The sequence below is a fragment of the Artibeus jamaicensis genome, unplaced genomic scaffold (assembly GCF_021234435.1).
Source record: "Artibeus jamaicensis isolate MK-2021 breed Jamaican fruit bat unplaced genomic scaffold, CSHL_Jam_final contig_233, whole genome shotgun sequence".
Classification (NCBI taxonomy): domain Eukaryota; kingdom Metazoa; phylum Chordata; class Mammalia; order Chiroptera; family Phyllostomidae; genus Artibeus; species Artibeus jamaicensis.
Window position 1 is genome coordinate 55,120,984 of NW_026521486.1, and position 13,392 is coordinate 55,134,375.

Here is a 13,392-nt window from a genome sequence, read left to right on the forward strand (position 1 = left end):
GACCTAACCTAGTGTGGATCAAGCCTGAAGCTGAGAGATGAAAAGTTTACAACACGGACAGATTCCACACTGCTTCGATGTGCCTTGAGGTCTGAGTACTTCCTGATCCACAGAAAAAGGGGTTTGGGAAAATGGAGAGAAGGGCATCAGGATGGAAAGACTCTTTCTTATTTTTAAAAATTTTGCCTTTTTGTGTATCTCAATGTTTTCAATCAGACCCAATGGGTTTGTCCACAGCAGATAATGGCACTTTTCTCAAAAGGACTCCCTCAAATTCTGTAACAAGCAGGAAAAGTCCTGTTCTCAAGAATATACAATATCCCAAAGAAAGGAATTTTGACTCTAGAGGTAAGACATTATAATTATCACTAATCAGGAAGACTCAGATTGGTGCTACCCAACCATGCTCTGCCAACTTTCATCCTAGTGCTCCACCTAACCTCTTTTGGAGGCCAAGCAGAAGCAGGCTTGAGCTGAACCCAGTTAAGTGGCTAGAAAACTAACCCCCAAATAATCACTTACTATCTACAGGGCAGGCTCAAAGTCAGGGCAGCAGCAGGCCCACACATGAAAGGATGGGGCAGACTGGTCACTTCTCATTCCCACAGGAGTGGATCAACAAGGGGATACCACCTGCGGTTCCCAGCACCAAAACTCAAATGAACTCACTCACCTTGGTGGAAGGACTTGGGAAAAGAATTTATAGAAGGGATCAAAAACACCTTTATAAGTGGGCAAATCAGATCATCACTTTGCCAGTTCAAGGGCAGCCCTGAGCTAGGAGAAGAGTGGAAGTAGGATAAAGTAGTTTTGGGTGGTTCCCAAAGAAACCCCTAACTCGTAAAGAAAAAAAGAATAAAGCCATCAGCTGAATCAAAGCTGAAGCAGGAAGGGACCTTGCTTTGTCCCTAAGTGGCATGGAATTAGAAGTCAGTGGCAAAACCAGAGAGTTCCAGGCCAAATGAGAAAACCCAGCAAACCTCAGCACCATGTCTCTCTGGGGCTAAAAGGGTGGCATTCAGCTCAGCAAGTGTAGTCAACCCTCAACATTAAGCCAAAGCCAACTTAGTATAGCTCACTGTATTTTTCCATACTAAGACATTTTGAGTTTTCACCGTCCCACAAAAATTCTTCTGCCCTCCCAGTTTCTCTTACTGCAACCTTTCTATACACCCACCCCTTTCCATTCTTTACCTGGTTATCATCTCGGTCCATACTGGCATCATCTCTCTTGAGAATGAATCTCTGTTGAAATTCTGTATTTTTCTCATCCTTTATATGTTCTGAGAACCTCTGTTCAGGGCTGAAATTGGTAGAGAAATGTGGAAGGAAGGGAAACAACTCTTTTGTTAGGATGCAGACCTCCTAGTACAGCTCTTTTAAATTCCACAACTCCCATTCAGGGGATTTCTGTAATCAGGCATCAGAAAGTCACATGAAGGTTTTAATGAAATCCTCAGGGTCTGTTCATCTTCTTTTTTTTTTTTTTAAGATTTTATTATTTATCTTTAGAGGGGAAGGGAAGGAGAGAGGGAGAGAAATATCAATGTATGGTTGCCTCTCGTACATCCCCTGCTGGAACTGTCCTGCAACCCAGGCATGTGCCCAGACTGGGAATTGAATAGCAATCCTTTGGTTTGCAGGCCTGCGAGCTGAGCTACACCAGCCAGGGCAGGGTCTGTTCTTTATACATCTATAACTTGCTTCCCTCCAACATTTTATTTGTCCTATCAGTAAAGGTGAAGAGAGGCCAGGAGCCAGTCTTCACAAAACACCAGGGCCTCTAGAATCTAATTCCAAGGTCTCACTGGAGTGAGGAAAGAGGAGGAACTGATAATATAGCCCCCTCCCTCCCATCTCCTCCCCAGAAAGGGACATCTTGGTCCTACAACCTTCCTCTACCCCCCCAGAAGCCATCCTAGGAAAGTCTTCCCAGTCTGTGGTTTCCTCCCTTACATTCTTGTGTTACTGGTTTTGTTGATGATGACAGCTTTTCCAGTTTGATCAACATTGTGGTCCATCCCGAAATAGGCAGCTACCCGGTGTAAGAGCATCCGATGGTATGAGGTCATTTGAGGGAACTTCTTGAACTGGTTACTGAAGGGAAAACCAGGGGAAAAAAGCAAAATAAGGATAAATAGGGAATTGTAATTTTTTAAAAAAAGTACCTAAAGTGGGGTATTTCTTAGGAGAAATAGACATATTATAAGAAAGATACTCAACATTTACTCATTGAGAACCAAAAAGGTTCTCTTGGTTTCTTTAGCTATAGTAATTGGTAGATCACTCTAACCCACTATCCTCATTAAGACTACTCCTTAAGTCTAGGTCTCATGCACCTGGATGACAGTCTACAAAGAAAGAAGGGAGAAATTCAAGAATAATAAAATATGGGACAAGGGTTAACTGTTGAAAAGATATAACTTAAATACCTCACTTGATTTTTGCACATATACTTTTTAATTCATTCTAATTACTTTCCCCTAACTGCTTTTGGTTTCCAGTGAATAATTACTTCAAAATTCAAACTTCAAGGAAAAGCTGAAAGAGGGATATCCTAAAACTGTACCTAAATTTCTTTTGGTGCCCCTCCCATCTCTGAATTTGAATTTCATTCAAGTAACTTACTTGTTGTCATTAATAAATTCCAGAATCTCCTGTTCTAATTTTAGCAGCATCATTCTGTCCCTGTTTAGAAAAGATGAAAACAAAACAAAAAGCAGCCTCCCATAGACATTCAGAGCAAGGACTGAGAATGCAACCTACACGTTCAAACATCAGAACCAAACTACAGACACTGAAGGGAGAGAGAGCGCCAAGCCCCAACAGCGGACCCAAGTGCAGTGCCTCCCGCGCCCCAATGGCCTCTCTAAAACCATCAAGGATGCATTTTGCAGACCCGATAACTGTGCACTTTGCTACCCTTATCAGAAACCTAATTCTGTTGTCAGTCATATTCAAATAAACACATACTTAATACTTAGAAATCTGATCATTATCCTACATTCTATGATTATTTATAAAATTTAAAAAATATTATGATTTAGCTTATGTACAAATCAACTGTTCTCTTCTGTGCTTTTTAATTGTACTCCCAAGCCACATATTTGTCTCTGCATTCTTCTTCTACAGAATTTTTCTCAATTCTTTTGAAAGCTGAAACCTCAGTATGAGGGTATTCTGAACCCCTCACAGAATATAAAACTGCACTGGAGAGAAATGGTGGGGTGGAGACGGGTACCCTAGATTCTAATGGAAAAATCCCGAGAAGCTACTTGGCCTCTTGGGCATCCTTCTGGCCACTGGCCCTTTTCCCCCTTCCATCAAATCATGTTATTACCTTGGGTTCTTTTTCAGTGTATTTACAAGAAATTCATGTAGGTCTATTCCAGTGGAGTCCGTATATTCTTGGCTGGAGTCTAAAACCACCACAACAAAAGAAATTTAAAATAAATAAAACTGCCTGGCATGATTATCCTAACCCTAATCAGAAACCCACAACCTGATCAGGAGAGTGAGAACAAGAAAGCAGAATCAAACTTCAGGGGTTTTAGCTTAAAAGCCAGAATGACTTTGATTTACTAGCCCCCCCAAAATTACTCATGACAATTACAGAAAGCAGAATATGAGTCACAGTGTTGCATCAGAATTATAGTGCAAAACCACCTGACCATCGATAAGTGTTACCGAATGCCCTGACCAAAACAAAGCTGCTTTTATTCTAGTTAAGGAAAGTAAGTGCTGGGTAAGGGCTGTCAAGGCTGCATTTTCCAGAATCTCAGCAAATATACTCAAATGTTGATTTTCAAATGATATAATTTGTATTCATTTATAAAATTTTAATCTCAAGGTTGCCCTTTTCCTCTCAACTATCATTTTTTACATACTAAAAACATTTCTTAAAAGATTTTATTTATTTATCTTTAAAGAGAGAGGAAAGGAAGGAGAAAGAGAGGGAGAGAAACATCAGTGTGTGGTTGTGTCTCGTGTGGCCCCCACCTGGGACCTGGCCAGCAACCCCGGGCATGTGCCCTAGACCAAGATTGAACCAGCGATCCCTTGGTTCACAGGCCCACACTCAATCCACTGAGTCACACCAGCCAGGGCCATTGAAAACATTTTTAAAGAACATGTATAAGCCCTGGCTGGTGTAGCTCAGTGGATTGAGCACGGGACTGCGAATCAGACAATCGCGGTTTGATTCCCAGTCAGGGCACACACCGGGTTGCAGGCCAGTTCCCAGCAGCGGATGCAGGAGAGGCAACCATACATTGATGTTTCTCTCCCTCTCTCCTTCCCTTCCCCTCTAAAGATAAAGAAATAAAACCTTAAAAAAAAAGAACATGTATAAGTAATGGGTAGACATGAACAGCAGAGACGGGACTGACTGTAGGCTAGAGGAGTGGGCTGGGTGTAGGGGCAAAATGGAAAAAAATTGGGACAACTGTAATAGAATAAATAAGAAAAAAGAATATTCTTTTAATTGATTTTTAAAGACAGCGAGAAGGAAGAAAGAGAAAGAGAGACACATCAACTGGTTGTCTCACTTACTTATGCATTCATTGGTTGATTCATATATGTGTCCTGACCAGGCACTGAACCTGCAACCCTGGTGTTATCAGGATGATGCTCCAAACAACTGAGCTACCCAGCCAGGGCTCAAGTATCATTTTTATGGACCATGTCTTTTTGCTATCAGCCCAAGAATTTAAAACCAAAGAGAGCTTAATACACAAATCTTCATTGTTAAAAAAATTACATCAAGCATTCCAAAATATAAATGGTATCTGGAGGAGCTGCAACCAGTGATGATCCATGTCACCATTTATTCCAGGGCAAAAATAAAATCAGAATTTAATACAATGTCCTCCCGTGGTAGCACCAATGTTAATGGAGTAGCTATCTGTGGCACGTGAGCCCCTAAGATAGAGGTAGACAGAGCAGTAAAGAAAGTAACTGTCCCAAAAGGAACCTTGTTAGGCACTGTACCAAGCAACGATGAAGTAAGGAGGACAAAATGAACTGTTGGGCCAGTTAGGCCAGCAGGCACCTGACTTCATGATGCAAGGAAAGGGCACTGCTGAGCCAAGCCCTAGGACAGATGAGAATGGGGCGAGAGTCCTCACCTCTAGACAGCATCTTCCTTGGGACCTTTTCTCTGTTTTTGTCCTTGTCCTCCTTTTCAGAGACATCCTTTGTAGACTTTTCTTCCTCTTTGTCAGAGGGGCAGCTGATGTGCAATTGAATTATATCCTTGGACAAGGGTAAGAGAGAAATATAATCAAAGGGGAAATGGGTTTTAACTCTCCCATAGCTCCCAGAAATCTCAAAGAAGATAAATCTTGGGGTAGCAGCATTCTTTTACAGAAGAGAGTATTTTTAAAATTAAATTGCTTCAGCTTTTGTTCTACCAAAAGGGTAAAAGGCCAAGCCTTTTCTACTGACAACCTCAACCTTATATGGGCAGCTCAAGTTACACTGATGGTTCTTGGTGCAGGAATTGGACGGACATGGTTCTAACCACCAGAGAAAAAGGATGTGGGTGGGAAAATAAGATCCCAGGAATCTCCTTGTCTGCATCATCATGAGTGGTCCAGGTGTGAAGACCTATACTCCTGCTCTCACCCAGGCCATACTTTACTGTAGTGGCTTGTTTTAAAGCTCCTTCTACCCTGATTTCCAAGCCAAATGTGACATTGTGGGTGCAATACTACAGATTACCAAGTGTCAAACTCAAAAGCTACACTGACTCTTTATAAAGGACCTACCTGGGTTTCTAGTGGCCCATCAGCAAATGGGGCAGAGGACTCCTCACACACTGCCAGGCTGCGTACCAACTTGAGCTTGGAATTAGACTGAGAAAAAACAAACGACATATATATTCCCTTGGTAGACATTCAGAAAGCTTTTGGCTGAATGATGGGCATCTTCTTTGGCTCTAGTTGCTGCTTCTATTAAATAGGGCTTTTTGAAAAACAGGTCCTACTTGCCAGTTCCTTACTCACTCAAAGATAATTCACCCCCTGCTGCAAAAGAAAGATAATTCTCCTGCTTATAATATACAAACTAAATAGCTACTTTAGACAGATGATAGAAAAACCACTTCTCTTGGCTCTTCTTTCTCTCTCTCTAGCCCAGTGATCCAATTTCAGACTCAGAAGTTTATTAAGAATACACAGCAGTAAAGCTTAGTAGAAAGACACTGGATTTAAGAGCCAGAAGTCCCAGCTTCAAGTCCTGCCTTTTGTTTATGAGCTACGAGACCTTGAGCACATTACTTGCTCTCTGGGTCTCTGCTTTTCAATAAAACTGGGATAAAAATAGTTAAAGGGCTATTGTAAGAATTAGATGACATAAAGCATGTAAACATATGTATCATAAATAGCACCTAGCAGACAGCAGACAATAAATGCTAGATGACTCTGAACCTTAGGTGGTAAAGATAGAAAGCAGTATCTAAAAATAGAGTAAAGAGAAAGACAGAAAACATTCTAACAACTGGGAATTCACCAAAAGTAAATCCATTTGGTTTACTTGTGTTGACTGGAGAATCCCTCCAAAAGATCTGAAATCCACTTTGCAAATCACTGCTCTCCTAGGGATCTCCAAAGCCAAAAATTATAGAGTGACTCATAAGAAATCTACCTATAAAAACATTTACTGAGTTCTTACAGTAAAATAAATGTTTACAGTGAATACAAAAGCATAAAACATGGTATGTATATTCTGGGTAGTGCAGTATTGTGGGAAAAAAAAAAAAAAAAACAACTTGCAAGTCTGAAGAACTGACTTCAAGCCTAGTTCTGCCACTAACTAATAAATGTCCTCTGTCAAACTTATCAATCTCATTAAGCCAAGGTTCCACATCTGTAAAATCAAGACAGTAAGTCTCTTACTTAACTCAAAAAGTTTGAATGGAAGTGAAATAGCAGTGAATACCCTCTGTCTGACCCTCAATGCCAAGCCCACCACTGTGGACCAGGCTGCATGAGGCGGGGCACAGAGCTCATGCATCACACACAGTGGCCTTCTTCAAACCTAAGAAACACAATGGTGGGGCCACTCTCCAAATTCTGCCACTATTTGCCCAGAGGAAAAGGGTGGGCATCCTTAACTAGTACTTCTGGTGATAATTCTTTCCACTGCAAGAAAGTTTAATATTTTATGGTTTCCCAACTAAAATAAATATGCTAGCAAACACACAGAGTCCTCCCTGATAACACTGCTTAAAATGATCTGTGATGTGCCTATTTTATCACACCATGATTAAAAACAAAGTCTTTCTCCCTGTCACAAGCTAAACAAGTAAAACAGTAAAAAAGTGGCTGTATTTTTAGGCTGTCCTAAATGGTGAGTTGTTTCTACTAATGGGGCACAATTTATCTTTAAAAATTTCATATGGAAATAGCCAAATCAATAAAGTTATTAGTGAAAATGGAAAAAAAAGGAAAAATTTCATATGAAGAAAATGTTGAGAGAAAAATGTAAGACTTGTGTAACAGCCATTGTCTTGGAGAAGCCAGAGCTGAGCAGAGAAACCAGCAGTGCAGCAGAGCCAGGACTAGTTTGCTTAGGCTTGTGGGAGGCTCCAGCTGGGCATCTTTCTAGGTATCAGAAACAGAATGTGACTGAACTACAGCCAGATCTTAAAACAGGAAACCTGTGCATTAATGTCTCTCAGTGTGTGTATTTGTGTATGCATATTCGCAGTTAGGGTACAAAGTGCAGACAAAAAACTTTGCCTATGTATAATGCAAATATACTAGATATTAGTGGTAAATCCATTTGTGAAACATATTACTAATAACACCAGAAAGGAAGCTTTAGAGAAAAAGCCCTCACCTTGGCTCTTTTCCTGGCATGACCATGGCTGGATGTCCGCCTCTGTTAGAAGGGGATTAGAAAATATTAAAGGTGGGGAAAAATCAACACAAATGAAAAGCAACATAACTTTACAGAGAAAAAGCACTAACTGTAAAACTACTATTACAACAACCAAACTACAATGAGACCCCTTGGTGTGGTTACTCCCCTATGCTCCAACTCTAGCAACCACGACATGGAAGGCACCACAGGTCACTTAGACAAATCACCACTTACCATGGAGATTAAAAATAGGAAGACACTGACTGGTTGGCCTATGTCACAGATTAATAAAAAGTACTTTTGGTTAAACCATAGAACCCTGTCCTGATTAGGATGCCTGTGGACATGAAATATGACCCCTAGCCATCACTTACAAATAACATCTTCATAGGACAATGCATTCAGAGTCTCAATTTGAGATACTCTGAAAACAGCTGTCCCTATGGGTGCAGAAATAGAATAAAGACTCTTCTTGCCAACTGCCTCCCTTTGAGAATTCTCCCGGTTCTAAGCTCCTGGTTGTGGCTCTTATAGACTGTCTGGGTTCGGGATATAAGACGGGACAGAATAAAAAGAAGGGGGAATGGAAAAAAAATAAAATAAAAATTTTAACATTATTGGAAAAAATAAATAAAAATTTTAACATTGTTGAAAATTAAAAAAAAAAAAAGAAGGGGGAATGGAAGATAGGGATAAGACCTCCAGAGCAAAAGGAAAATAAGGAGAGTGGGTAAGGAGTAGTGCAGACGCTGAGGAAGCTAGAGAACGGGGACGAGGAAAGAAACAACTGACTGATGTGGTTTCTGAATGGCTGGGAAGTCAAAGTGGGGCCTTGGGGAAGAGGTTGGGTAAAGTTACATATGGGGTGAGGTACTCAGGGTTTCTAAGACGTTTGGGATGGAACTCACGGCCCCTGAGGTAGAAGGGAACAGAGGCTGGTGTGGAGGGGAGGGAAGACAAGGCAGAGTCAGAGTACCAGCGTGGTCCTGGGTAGGCGAGCATTTCCTTTTCCTTTGTTCGTTTCACTAATTACTGAACGAGACAACTACAGTGCAAAATGGAGAAGCAGGAAGGCGAATGGAAAGAATAAAAAATGGCAGTTGATCTGGTCAGTGGCAAGATCTGTTACAGTAAGGGAAGCCATAGCCCAGGAATATGAAGCAGTATTTTCTCATTATTTTTTTCAAATAGGCAGTAACATACACGGTACAAACATTCAAGAGATATTAATGGGGGCATCTGTCTCCCAGCTACGTGGCTCCCTCAACTAGTAATGAATTTCTTATCATGTTTCCAGAGAGCTTTTATACGTACATGATAAGCTTATTATACATGTGTATACACACAAGTTTTTTTTAAAAACCAAATAGAAGTATATTGTACATACTGCTCTGAACCTCACTTTTATGAACTTTTTTTCCATGAATATCATTTTATAGATCTACTGTTTTTAGTAATGGTCATATGGTATTCCACTGTCTGGCTATACCATAATTTACTTTACCAGTCCCTTAAATTGCGCTATTTTGGATGTTTCTGATCTTTTGTTAGTATAAACAATGCTTCAATGACTATAACACTGAGTATACCTACAAATACAGTATATCTGTAGTTCATTTAAAAATTTTATAAAGCATTACTAAATTGCCCTTCAAAGAGGTTATAACCCTATAAGCAATGTATGTAGAGATCTGCTCGTCTCCCAGAATAAACAATTTTCATTTAACAGTCAAACATATGTGAAAAGCCTAATACATCTACCAGACACCATGCTAACTACTGGAGGACACAGAGATAAAAGACACAAACTTTGTCAAAAAGGAACTCATAATCCTATTGAAGAAGACAGTCAAATAGAAAATTATACGCCCTGGCTGGCATAGCTCAGTGGATTGAGCATGGGCCTGCGAACCAGAGGATCGAGGTTTGATTCCCAGTCAGGGCACATGCCCTGTTCTGGCCAGTTTCCAGTTCCCAGCAGGGGACTGTTCCCAGCAGGGGACGCATGAGAGGCAACCATACATTGATGTTTCTCTCCCACTCTTTCTCCTTCCCTTCCCCTCTCTTGAAAAATAAATAAAATATTTTTAAAAATTATAATACAAGACACTGAACTGATAAGAACAGATACTACACTTGACCTTAGCCAAAAGGCTGAGAAGCAGTAACAGTACATGAAGTACACTAGAGATGGTACTCACAGAGTGCTATAGGAGCACACAGCGTGAGTTGAGTATCTAACTCAGATGTAGCAATTCACACATTCATACATTAACAAATACTGAGTGCCTGCAGGAGCTGTGATGAGCCATAGAGTCAATGGTAAGCCCGAAGTGACCTAACCCTGGACCTCGTGGAGCTTACAATTTTGTAAAGGAGACAGACATTAATTGGAGAATTATACAACGTAGGCCTGCAATGGCTAAGTAATGTTGTCAAGGAAGGCTTTCAGGAGAAAGGCACATTTAGATTAAGTTTTGAAGGGTAAATCGGTATTACATGACTATTGGCAGGGAGGATTTGGGGGCTAGATGCAGCCAGGGAAAGAATACCAAGGAGGGTCTTCTAGGCAGAGAAAACATGTACAAAAGCATGCTGTCCCCAAACTTTTCAGACCCTATTTATAATAGGACCCTATTTATCACATAATGCTGAAACATAGCATGCCAGAGGCAGGTGACTGGCAGGTAAGAAACTAGGTCACAATATGTCATGCTGACAAATCTGGGACTTAGCCTAGGGCAGTAAGATGCACAGAAAGTTTGAGGGGAATTAACACAATGAGATCTTTATTTCATAACCATCTTTCTAAAGCAGTATGGTAGATCAATCAGAAGGGATTACAAGTTCAAAGGCAGAAAGCTCAGCTAGGAGGCCATACCTAGCTGGTTATTTAAAGGACCCATCGAAGTTTAGTATGTGTTAAGTCAAAGCTTTGCCCATTCTAAACTGAATCTCAGAACCTGCATTTATAGAACTGTTCCCATGCAAAAGATGTTTTGAGCTCCAACTGCTGATTCTAAGAATATGTCTCACAAGGTACAAAAAATCAAGGTCCCCTTTCACAAACTTTCCACCTCCAGTTCATAACAGGCACTCCCTTGACAGCGTCAGTAAGATTCTTTAGAAGACTTCCTGGATGTGAGTCAGGGGGAAGGCAGGAGAAAGAACAAAACTTGTAGTGCTTTTGGATACATGTATCCCTAAAAGATACATGACCTTTAGGGAAACAGTAGAGGGGAAAGGGTGGTGGAAAACACTGGACTTTGTAGAAGGAGCAGGAGCTCCAGTAGATGGCAGCAGCAGCTTCACCTGCTCTAGCAGCTGCAAAAGGAGTCAGAGGGCAAACAGGTTCCCCTCCCAACCTTCTACACAGCCTGTGTGTGTATCTAGGTGAAGACATTTTTAAACCAATAGAGTGTCCATAAGGCATATAAAACCTATAGATATCCTTTCTTTTCTACCTGTCTTCAAAAAGTACACACAACTGGAGTTCAGAACACCACTTAAAATAGTCTCCTGAGAACAGTAGTAACTTGGAGAGAAAAGTTCATTTAATTATCTTCTATGTAACATGACAGCACATAATTAAACATTCATCACATATCTGTCCTGAGGATTTAAGATTCATTATTGGTACCAGTGGAGTCTGGAAGTATGGATGGGGCAGTGGCAGACTGTCTCCACAAACTCGGGAGGGATGCACGGGGAATGACGACTCACATGCGAAAGATAATGGGAAGAGAAGCGGTCAGGACAGAGATCTGGCAAACTGTTAAGAGGAAAGACAGAAAAGCGGGCAGCTAGAGAACAAAATATTTCAGCGAGCTGTCTGATTTTAATTCATCCCCTTATGTTGTTGCTATTTTACTCTTAAAGAAGACAAAGCCTAGGTGCACTGAATCATCAAGGGAAATCATGCTTCAAGTTTCCAGACCCTCCAAAATACTGTTGCTACTGCTTTTTAAACAAACAGTCTAATTCCTAAGAATCTAATAAAGATCAGTCTCACTCCTGGGTGTGAAGGAAAGGATTTATGTCGTTTGGGCTAGGGTGACAACGGAAACCAGCAGTGACTATGGAAGAAGAGGAAGACTTGGAACAGGTAAGCTAGATGAGGCGTAGAGTCTGGCCTGGATAGGTGCCAAAGAAGAGGAAGTATGGCTGACTGTCATCTATGCCATCACAGCTGCACTGCCCTATGAATCTGGACGGAAAACTACATGGCAACCAAAGAGTGAAATTCCTCTCACATTTACCAAGTGGCAAGTTCAGAGACTATTTCTAACCCAGAAAATGCTGACTGCTTTCACACAACCGGGACATGATTTAACACTATACGTAAAGCCAGGAAGCTTTAGTTTCAGGAGTTTATGCTATGAGCCATATTATGACTTATTAAATGTGTTTGTATACAGTTTAATTTTTGATAGTTAAAAAATATCAAAATGTATGTAGCAAGAACTAGTGTAACTCAGATCTAAACGGATTAGGGGTTTCACTCTGTCTTCTTTAGACTTCATTGTGGAGTCTATGACAAAAAGGGAAGAAGGTATTTCTTGAGCTGAATGAAGTTGGCTTTTCAGGGAGAATCAAGTGTTTGCATAAGTGACTAGCTTCCTATACATCCCTAATGCCACCTATACAGACACTTCCATTCAGATATAGAGTGTGCGAATAATTCATGGCTAACCCTTACCTGTGTCTCCGGACGCAAACTGGTATCTTCACTCTCTTTCTCAATTTCTTCCTTACTTGGAGTCTTAGATATAAACTTGTTTTTGTTTACAGATTCCTCTACCAGTTTTTTTTCTGATTCTTTCATTATTTCCAGGGTCTCTTGAGTAGTGTTACTGTTAGACATCTTCTTCAGTAGAATATAGTAGCCTCTATGGACTCCTAAAGAAACATCAAATGCATTAAATAAGAGGTATGTATCCATACTTAACACACCATACAAGGCTTGTATTTCACATACCAGTCTTCAGCAGCCTCCTCATGACCCAAAAAAGGGTCCTCGGATAAACACTGCCCCTGGATGTTTATTTTCCTTATTAAAAAAGGTTTGTGGAGGTAAAACTGGCATACAGTAAACTGCACATATTTAAAATGTATAATTTGACAAGCTACAATGGTTTCAAAAAGCACACACCTGTGAAACCATCACCACAAGCAAAGCAGTAAGCACGTATACCCCTCAACATCCCCACTGCTCCTCTGTACGCCCTTCCTCCTCCCCCATCTTCCCCGTCAACCACTCATCTGCTGTCACTACATATTCTCCTGTATCTTCTAGAATTTTAATCATATATTCTCTGGATTCTTTTACTTAGCATAATTATTTTGAGTATTTTTTATTTTATTATTTTTTAGAGAGAAAGAGGAAGGGAGAGACAGACAGACATTAATCTGTGGTTCCACTCATTTATGCATTAACTGATTGCTTCTTATATGTGCCCAGACTGGAAATCGAACCTGCAACCTTGGTGTATCGGGGTGACACTCTAACTAACTGGGCTACCCACC

At 40.7% G+C, this 13,392-nt stretch overlaps 1 protein-coding gene and 1 pseudogene across 11 annotated transcripts in view; both read right to left on the reverse strand.

Annotated features, from left to right (window-relative positions):
- R3HDM2 (R3H domain containing 2) overlaps positions 1-13,392 on the reverse strand; it is a 152,420-nt gene that overhangs the window by 32,053 nt on the left and 106,975 nt on the right. For all 11 annotated transcript variants that reach the window (XM_053661705.1, XM_053661704.1, XM_053661703.1 and 8 more), the window contains 8 exons: positions 12,566-12,765; positions 7,843-7,884; positions 5,769-5,855; positions 5,127-5,253; positions 3,341-3,419; positions 2,629-2,688; positions 1,957-2,097; positions 1,195-1,303 (listed from right to left, as the gene is read on the reverse strand). In XM_053661705.1, coding sequence (XP_053517680.1) covers positions 1,195-1,303; positions 1,957-2,097; positions 2,629-2,688; positions 3,341-3,419; positions 5,127-5,253; positions 5,769-5,855; positions 7,843-7,884; positions 12,566-12,730 — 810 coding nt within the window. In that variant the 5' untranslated portion in view covers positions 12,731-12,765. The remainder of the gene's footprint in view (positions 1-1,194; positions 1,304-1,956; positions 2,098-2,628; positions 2,689-3,340; positions 3,420-5,126; positions 5,254-5,768; positions 5,856-7,842; positions 7,885-12,565; positions 12,766-13,392) is intronic.
- On the reverse strand, positions 9,830-10,032 carry LOC119035680 (uncharacterized; annotated as a pseudogene).